At 42.9% G+C, this 9589-nt stretch overlaps 2 protein-coding genes and 1 non-coding gene across 3 annotated transcripts; 1 reads left to right on the forward strand and 2 right to left on the reverse strand.

Annotated features, from left to right (window-relative positions):
• Positions 1–1898: 1898 nt before the first annotated feature.
• Positions 1899–4370, forward strand: aqp12 (aquaporin 12). The gene is made up of 3 exons (XM_034711268.1): positions 1899–2794; positions 3900–4016; positions 4099–4370. Exons 1-3 carry the CDS (start codon positions 2200–2202, stop codon positions 4224–4226), a joined length of 840 nt encoding a protein of 279 aa, XP_034567159.1. The 5' UTR covers positions 1899–2199; the 3' UTR covers positions 4227–4370.
• On the reverse strand, positions 4211–8190 carry rpp21 (ribonuclease P 21 subunit). The gene is made up of 5 exons (XM_034711256.1): positions 8029–8190; positions 7826–7926; positions 6403–6485; positions 6139–6273; positions 4211–6043 (listed from the first exon to the last, which is right to left on the reverse strand). Exons 1-5 carry the CDS (start codon positions 8086–8088, stop codon positions 5010–5012), a joined length of 1413 nt encoding a protein of 470 aa, XP_034567147.1. The 5' UTR covers positions 8089–8190; the 3' UTR covers positions 4211–5009.
• Positions 8191–9404: 1214 nt separating this feature from the next.
• Positions 9405–9561, reverse strand: LOC117808571. Its single transcript, XR_004630370.1, has one exon. It is a non-coding gene; the product is annotated as a U1 spliceosomal RNA (small nuclear RNA).
• Positions 9562–9589: the final 28 nt, after the last annotated feature.

The following is a 9589-nucleotide window of genomic DNA, read 5'->3' on the forward strand; positions in this document are numbered from 1 at the left end:
TTCAGACTTTGAAGTTAAAAATATATCTTATATCTGACACAGGATAATAATTTGTGCACATTATAATTATCCTGTGGAAATTATTTTATTATCTTTTGTTTTATGAAACTTGTTTTCACGGTGCATAATTGCATGAGTTATCATGTGTGCACAATTAATAATGATGTATGTATGCACAGGAAAACAAAGTTACATCCGGCATAAGACATTAATTTTTCTGCACAAGATAATAACCAATGCACACAACATAATTAACCTGCGGGAACAAGTTCTTATCTTGTAAGCACATTATAATTATTATTTTATTCTTATTTTTCAAATCTTGTGCTCACAATTAAATAATTTTGTGTACTATATTGTATCAACATAATGAATAGTTCCCATGTAATAATACTTTGTGTGCACAATATGATTATCCTGTGGGAACCAGTATTACTTTGTGCGCACATAATAGTAATAATGTGCATGCAACACAGCATAGTAACTTGCTCCCACAGGATAATGACATGAAGCACAAGTTAACTATCTCATGCGCATAGGAATGGTTATAATAGTGTTACACATCTACCATCCAACCACAAGGTGGCGACAGAGCATACATTTGAGATGCCTCACCCTGGCCTCACCACGGCCTGATCTAACTCTCCTTTCAGATTTTAAACATAATCAGGTCAGATTGGATTTCCCTTTTCTTATAAGACAAACTGTAAAATTCACAAAACAGTTAAGATATAATATATATTAATTTAATATTTAAAGATAACATAATACCAATGAAATAAAGTTAAAGCTCCTGTGAGGAGTTTTTTAATGGTTATGAAACAGACCGAAATTCCCCATGATGCCATTTTATCACAGACAAAACCAAATCAGACTTTTTTGCAAAACTTCTAACTTTTTTGATTTTGAAATCTTGATGCCCACTTCTGCTGTGAGGGGGTAGGTGTCAGACAAAGGGATTTACAGCAGGGTAAAAAAAAAACTTTTTCATAACTGCTCTTCACCAAATATTCATTCAGAGGGATGTGAAAAGAGAGAGGGAGGACATATTTTTGTCAGAAAACAACACTTGCGTGTACAGGACAGAATCAGCAAACAGATAAGAAGTGTGGTTTTATCCACAGGGGCGTGCCAGAATCGACACAAACAGGAAGTTCCTCTGATTTGTGTTAATGACTGGATGACTAAGGCTACATACGATGCTTTAGATAAACATATGAATAATATATGTTTGTAATTTAAAACTCTGAATTTACAGGAATTTATAAATTATTTAAGTCCAAGGTCTCTATACTCTATAAACTAAGATTTAATGTAACATCTTTGTGAACTTTTTATTCATATATATTTAGTTTCCTGTCATTTAGAAAATAAAATATTCACATGTATTATGATGCAACCTATTTTAATTATAATTTCCATCACAAAAATGCTCAAACTGACAGATGAATATTAAATAATTGGCAACTAATGTTTTGGTTTTTCAAATACTTGATTAATTTTGCAGCTCCTTTTTAAAAAGGTCAACAACTAGCCATGATTTTTCTCTTTATTTTATGGTTTACAATTTCATTATATTTCTTTTTTTTTAAAATTCATACATTTGAATTTTTTTTATAAAGAAAGACATAAAGAAAAATAAATAAATAAATAACAAATAAAAGGAAAAGAAAAGAAAAGGGTCAAATGTAAAGCGCAACAAAATAATGATGATAAAAATAAAAAAACAAAACAAATGGTAGTAATGTATTCTACAGTGGTCATCTATTCTTCTTTCTTGTCACTTATTCCTGTTAATAATTTTATATAAATATAGAAGATAGCAGCTTCCCCTCTCAGTAATATGATGGAGAAAATTTACAGATTAACATTTTATCACTTATTTTATTTAATAAACTAAAGTAAAACCAGAGAATACTCTCTCCTCAAAGAGCGCGATGCGTCCATGCTGCTGCATTTTCATCTTCTTTCATGTGATCCATTAAAAAAGATCATTTTGACTTTCTGCCCTGGCTTAGCCAGCTCTCTGACCTGACCTTGGTCAGACCGGTGTGTATTTTGGCAGGTGTTGGTGGGATCCAGACCTGACGTGTCCCTGATAAGAGATGTGTCTGTGCATGTGCCACGTTGCCTGACAGAGAGCAGAGTCTGGGACTGAACCCTTCATTCAGTCTTTTTGCAGAGCAGCTGATGTGAGACATGTCAGGACTTAACGCCTCCCTCGGGTACTTCCTGTCTGTGGTCCTCTTTGCGGTCTCAGTACTGACTCTTTTTAAGAAATGGCCTCGGTTCAGCTTCCTGCTGGAGTTTGCGTCCTCCTTCATGCTGGTGGCGTGCAGGCTGGAGGTGCAGACCATCGTGGAGGTGGGGGAGTGGGCTGGAGGTCTGGGTCCTGATGTGACCCTGACCATGCTGTTTGTGGTGCTGCTGACTAACGGAGTGGTCTGTGGGGGGGCGTCAGGGAACCCCGCTCTGGTGCTGCTGAAGTTCCTGCAGCTGGAGACCCCCACCCTGCCCACGCTGCTGGCTGTGGTGGCTCAGTTCCTGGGGTCCCACCTGGCCCTCCTGGTGGCCGTGTACTACTGGAGTCTGGAGCTCACCGACATGCACATGATCAAGAACCTGATGGCGAGGGAGTGCAGCTCGTCTCTGCTGGTGTCTGTGCTGCAGGGCTTCTTCACCGAGTGTGTCTGCACGCTTGTCTTCCTCCTCATCCACCTGAGCCTCAGACGCAGATCTGCTCTGATCCGGATCCCTCTGATCGCTCTCCTGCTCACATTCCTGTCCCACACAGGTGAGTTTCAGGTGAACACGGCCCCTACAGAACCATCACTGCAGAAACATACACTGACAGAGAACTCTGTGTTTGGAAGCATGGAACAATGAGAGCCTGAATCATGAAGAGAAACATGACCTGTACAGATAAAGCAAATGAAGCACGGTCATCAGAGAAACAGACTCTTCCATTTGATGACAGTGAAAAAGTTACACATGGGGGACACTAAAGATGGCTGTCAAACTCTCAGTAATACAATCTGTAATAATGTGATGCTGTGTAAAATGTAAACAGAAACAGAATTCAATCATTTGCAAAACATTGAAACACTGTGGTCTGATGAATCAAAAATCTGACATTCTTTTTGGAAATCATGGACGCTGTGTCCTCCGCTCTAAAGAGGAGAAGGACCACCCGGCTTGTTATCAGCTCACAGTTCAAAGCCAGCGTCCCTGATGGTATGGGGATCATAAGAGTTCATGCCATGGGTAGCTTCCACATCTATGAAGGCTCCATTAATGCTGAATAAATATATACAGGTTTAGGAGCAACATATGCTGCCATACAGGCAATGCCTTCTTTGAGGAAGACCTTACATATTTCAGCAAGACAAAGCCAAACCACATTCTGCATGGATTACAACAGCATGGCTTGTAGTAGAAGAGTCCAGGTGCTGGACTGGCCTGCCTGTAGTCCTGACTTGTCCCCCATTGAAAACATAAAATATGACAAAGGAAACCCTGAACTGTTGAGCAGCTGGAATCCTCTATCAGGAAAAATTGGACAACATGTCACTTTAAAGTCCAGAACCTGGTCTCCTGGGTTCACCAATGTTTGCAGAGTGTTGCTTAAAGGAGAGCTGATGAACAGGACACATGCCCAGTGTGCTAATTCCAGTTAAATATGAGGGCTCATTTTTCACAGTGCCCATACTTTTTCTGATATGTGGTTGTACAAAGGTCTCAGATTTTTTTACTTTAAACATCAAATATGTTTTTAAATGAGGAGAATCAACACCTCTGTGAGAAGTGATTAACTTAAATAGACTCTTTGGGCATCTTCATTATAACAACACTGATCAGAGGGGAGAGATTTGTTGACACCTTGTTTGTATTTTTTGCAGCGAGAGGTTTCACCTCAGCGTACATGAACCCGTCGCTGGCGTACGGCCTCACCTTTCACTGTCCTGGATTCACCTTGATGCAGTATGCGGTGGTTTACTGGCTGGGTCCTCTCACAGGTAAACTGTTCTAAGGTTTAAATACACCTGCAGCTCTTTGACATGCTGTACACTGTATGCTCACTGACTGTCTGTGTTCCAGGTATGATCCTGGCTCTGCTCCTGTACATGGGGCACATCCCGAGGATCTTTGCAAAGAACCTTTTATACTTCCAGAAGACTCGAATCAGAGTGCGGAAAGGAGACAAAGCAGAGAAGAAGAAGATGTGACTTTTTATTTTTTTTAATCAACCTTCAAAGAATATCTGACAACAAACATTTCATCCTGACTGAGCTGGAGTAAAAGCTGCTAGCTGTACAGAGAATGTAAAATATGAATCATGAATCTAAATAAATAAGGATCATTTTTACATCTTTGTTGGCCGGAATCAATAAATTATTTCTATCAATGAAGTTTTTCAAACTTTCACTGCCATCTGCTGGTCACATCAAAAATTACACTTTAAAAAAATGATGACACTGGTCTCACTGAGGGCATACATGTCTCTCTCTCTTCAGCTGAGCTAAAGAATAAAAGCAAAAACTGTTCAGACTTTTCTGCTGGATCAGACCCTGTCTCTGGTTCTCTTGTTCTCCTTCCTTAGTCCTCTTTTGGTAGGTCCTGAACCTGCACACCCCCCCCACAGGAGCTGCAGAGACGCTCTGACCCAGTCATCTAACCATCACAGTTTGGTTCTCGTCAAAGTCGCTCTCATACAATACTTAAAAAAATTCATGTATACAAGTCAACATCAGGATTCTTCATAAACTGATGCTGCGTGTTAAACATGATCATTTTATCTCTACACATACCGAGCGTCGTCTCATCAGCCTGTTAAGTATTTCATTTAAAGCCTCCTGCAGCGCTGACGATGCAAAAACAGAAGAAAATCTCTGCTTCAAAAATCAAAGAAACTCTGAAGTTCGAAGAGTTTGGATTTAAATGATATCAGAACGCTTCCTCGGGTCAGCGACGTGTTTCCAAATAAAATAGGCGACTTCAGTCCGGTTTGCTTACAGATGAGGAGGGCTGTGCCTCCTGCTGCTCCTCCTCATGGGACTGCTCCCCCTACTGCTCCTCCTGCTGTAGCTCCTCGTAGGACTGCTCCCCCTGCTGCTGCTCCTCCTGCTGCTGTAGCTCCTCGTAGGACTGCTCCTCCTGCTGTAGCTCCTCGAGGGACTGCTCCTCCTGGGACTGCTCCTCCTGGGACTGCTCCTCCTCATGTAGCTGCTCCTGCTGCTCCTCATGGGACTGCTCCTCGTGTTGCTGCTCCTCATGGGACTGCTCCTCCTGGGACTGCTCCATGTGTTACTGCTCCTCCTGGGACTGCTCCTCGTGTTGCTGCTCCTGGTTGGACTGCTCCTCCGTGGACTGCTCCATGTGTTGCTGCTCCTCCTGGGACTGTTCCAGGTGTTACTGCTCCTCCTGGGACTGTTCCAGGTGTTGCTGCTCCTCCTGGGACTGCTCCTCCTGGGACTGCTTCTCATGGGACTTCTCCTCCTGCTGCTGCTGCTCCCCCTGCCGCCGCTGCTCCTCGTGTTGCTGCTACTCATGTTGCTGCTCCTCGTGTTGTGCTCCTCATGCTGCATCTGCTCCTCCTGCTGCTGCTCTTCCTTCTGCCGCTGCTCTTCCTTCTTCTGCTGCTCTTCCTCCTTCTGCTGCTCTTCCTTCTTCTGCTGCTCTTCCTCCTTCTGCTTCTCTTCCTTCTTCTGCTGCTCTTCCTCCTTCTGCTGCTCTTCCTCCTTCTGCTGCTCTCCCTCCTTCTGCTGCTCTTCCTCCTTCTGCTGCTCTCCCTCCTTCTGCTGCTCTTCCTCCTTCCGCTGCTCCACCTTCTGCTGCTCTTCCTTCCGCTGGTGTGTTTCCTTCTGCTGCTCTTCTTTCTGCCGCTGCTCCTCCTGCTGCTGCTCTTCCTTCTGCTGCTCTTCTTTCTGCTGCTGCTCCTCCTGCTGCTGCTCTTCCTTCTGCTTCCACCGCTGCTTCTTCTTCGTGGGACTCAAGGCTGCAGGTTTCTTGTTCTTGAATTGTTTTCTTCCTGCAGTGTCTGGATCTGTGGATGAGACGGTTTTAACAGTGTGTTAGTGTTTGAACCTTATCAGACGATCACATGAGGCTGCTGCACAGTAAGGAATTAAAGTTTGTCACCTGTACACTGCATCAGCTCCAGCTGAGCCTCAGGACGATCAGCCCATAAAGTATAATCTGGATTATTCAGCAGGGATTTGCTCTGTCCACAGCTGAGACACCTCATCACTGTGACACGCCCCTTGCTTTTTTTTCCTACAGAGACAAAATCAACAAAAACACAAACGATATTATTATATTATCATTGTTTTTACCAAACAAACAGATCACACAGAAGAAGAACCAGTAAGATCATCAGCAGGTATGAACAGCAGGAAGTCTCACTTCTTTGTCTCGTTGTTGCCGTCACACCAGGGACGAGCAGGGAGAAGCACTTCTTACACATCGTTCTCTTCACTGATGGGTCTCTGCAACAAAATCAGCACACACAATATATGATGCTGATACATAAAATTTAAACTACGACACAATAAAGTAAAGACAAAACCCTACAGATACCTGCTTTAATACCACGGCAACAAAAAAGAGCAAAGTCAGTCGTCTTATATAATCCAGATTCAGTGTGTGGTCTCAGAGATCCTGAGGGTCTGGATTCAGAAGACATCTCAAAAATATATATGAGTGTGACTAAAGACCCCTTTTTTAAAGGATAGTAAAAAAGGCGATGGTCTCTTTTTTATTTAAAATCCTTCTTCAGACCTACAAAGCTCTTAATAATCAGACACCTTCGTACCTTAAAGAGCTCATAGTGCCCTATTACCCCTCTAGAACGCTACGCTCACAACATGCAGGCCTGCTCATCGTACCTAAAGTCTCTAAAAGTAGTATGGGAGGTCAAGCCTTCAGTTATCAGGCACCTCTCCTTTGGAATCATCTACCAGTCAGGGTCTGGGAGGCAGACACCCTCTCTACCTTTAAGAGTAGGCTTCAAACTTTCCTTTTTGATAAAGCTTATAGTTAGATCTGGCTCAGGTTTGGACCAGCTCTTAGTTATGCTGCTATAGGCTTAGACTGCCACACTGGGATCCTGTCTTTCCCTCTCTCTCCTCTCTCTGCCTGTCACTTACTTTAACTCTTCCTGTCCCATTAAAATTACTAACCATAGACCTCTCTGGAGTCCCTGGGCTCCCTTGTCTCGTAGGTTCTTCTGGATCTCTGCCGTAGATGGCCTGCTGCTACAACTACTACTATCAGTCTCACCACTATCATCTCTCACTCTCTTCACCTCCCTCTCTCCCTCTCTCCCTCTCTCCCTCTCTCCAACACAGTCTCAGCAGATGTGTGTCTAACATGAGTCTGGTCCTGCTGGAGGTTTCTGCCTGTTAAAGGAAGTGTGTAACTTTTATGTTAGAACTTAAAATTGTCAGTGGACACTGTTGCTCTATGGAGCAGCAAAGTGATGTAAAGTGTCTCATCCTTCTGCAGCTACAGCGAACACTGCCTTTGGATCCTTCTTATAAAGAGATGAGGAACAGGAGGTTTAAGGTGTGAGGATGAGGGGACAGAAAAGGTCAAATGATTGTGAAAACAGGTCAGATATGACTGCAGGGTATTCTATTTGAAAGGACAGTGGGGTGGGATATTTGTATTACTGTTATTGTTTCTTTAATCATAATTGAAAGTGTCACAAAAACAATTTTCCATTTTGTCCCTTAGGTGGCGTTCCCGGCACGTTGAACGCCAACAGCCCCTTTAAAAAAAACGAAGAAGAAAATCTGACTTGATGATGACTTTAACTTTAACTTACTGTCTGAGGACTAAACGTCTCGCTATCTTCCTCTGGGTGAAACAGTAGAAACGGGCCAGCTCCACATTCTCCGGGTTTTGATTTAAAACACAATGAGCCGCCTGAAGAGAGAAACGGATCAATACAAACTGATTAGCACAATGCTAACGTATTAGCCATGTGACAGCTGGAGATAAACGCTTACATCATCGTTTCTCTCTTACCTGATACAGGTAGTTCAGTCTTTCGTAAGCTCCTCCGTCTTTTACCTGCCATGCCATCATATACAAAGATGTGAGGATATCAGTTTAGTAAAGTTTCGTGTTGATGTTACAGCAGCTCCTCTAGTTCATGCTAATAGTTCTACTTCCGGTTAGCGGCGGGAGGAAAGCCGCGTTTAAAGCGCATTACCGCCCTCTACTGCGCAGGCGTATGGCGCAAAACAACTATCTCCATTGAAATTAAGAATAAAAATGAATTTGAAGCTCTTCACATCACGAGTTTTTCATTTAAGGCAGCTTAATTAATTTTTACACTAATGTGTCAGCCCTCTCTTTCTCTTCTGTCAGTGTCGTCTTCTTCTGCTTCTTTCTAGGTTTGTAAATCTAATGGCTGAGATTAAAGAAGAAAGGTACTTTTATTAATCCCCAGGGGGGAAATTCAATTTTTTCACTCTGCTATTTTTTGGACATGCTACACATACAGTTTTTTTGGTATATACATACAAATGCACACACATGCAGTGAACATGCTTAGTGAGAGATGTCAGTGAGGATGCTGTCATCAACCAGCGCACCTCGAGCAGTTGGAGGTTCGGTGCCTTGCTCAAGAGCACCTCGGCAGTGCCCAGGCAAGTGAGCCAGCGCCTCTCCAGCCACCAGTCCACTTGCCAAACTTCGTCCATACTGGGACTCGAGCCGGTGACCCTTCGGTTCCCAAGCCAAGTCAGGGTTCCCACTCTTGTCCAGAGATCATTTTCCAGGACATTTTCAGAGATGATCAAGCTGGTGTGACAGTCTAAATTGAGTTCCTAATTTAGTTCCTAAATAGTCTAATATGTTCCTCTAAGTGGAAGTCTACATTGAAAAACGTGCAGTCTATGGCTATCCATGAAATCATCCCTTACATGCTTAAAAATTATGGCAAATTGATTATAGAATAATGCAACCACAGATGAAAAGCACTTTATTAGTGCAACCAAGTAACAATGATGGGCAACTCTCATCTCAGCTTTCTCTTTTCTCAAAAAATATAAAATTAGCTAAGTAAAAAACAAGAGGCAGCAAAGGAATCTGGAAGCTGCCTTACTGAAATAAATAAATAATAATAATCTGAGGATCAGTGCATAAATTAACCTAAATAGAAGAGAATGACAAAAATGGCCACAAATGTTGAAAGGGGATGCGTTTTTTTTTAACCTTATCAGGTCGCACGCAGTCAGGTTGGAATAATTTTCAGGACAATCCGCGATTTTCCAGGACATTTCACTTTTTCTCCCATTTTCCAGGTGTTTGGTCAACTGTTTTCCAGGTTTTCCAGGACGAGTGGGAACCCTGCAAGTCCCTATGGACTGAGCTACTGCCGCCCCCGCCAAAAGAATCAGGGGAGAGCGCAAACGCAGTCCCCAACTACCACAAATTATGCAGTCGAGATTCCCACATTTGGGAATTTGTCAGCACAGCCGGAGTGCAATGGCTGAGCCTCGCCCTGGGTGAACCACCTTCTTGATCATGGTATCTCCCCTGCCAGGTAATTATCCAACGACCAATCACTTTCACACTCAAA

The sequence above is a fragment of the Notolabrus celidotus genome, chromosome 2 (genome assembly GCF_009762535.1).
Source record: "Notolabrus celidotus isolate fNotCel1 chromosome 2, fNotCel1.pri, whole genome shotgun sequence".
Classification (NCBI taxonomy): Eukaryota; Metazoa; Chordata; class Actinopteri; order Labriformes; family Labridae; genus Notolabrus; species Notolabrus celidotus.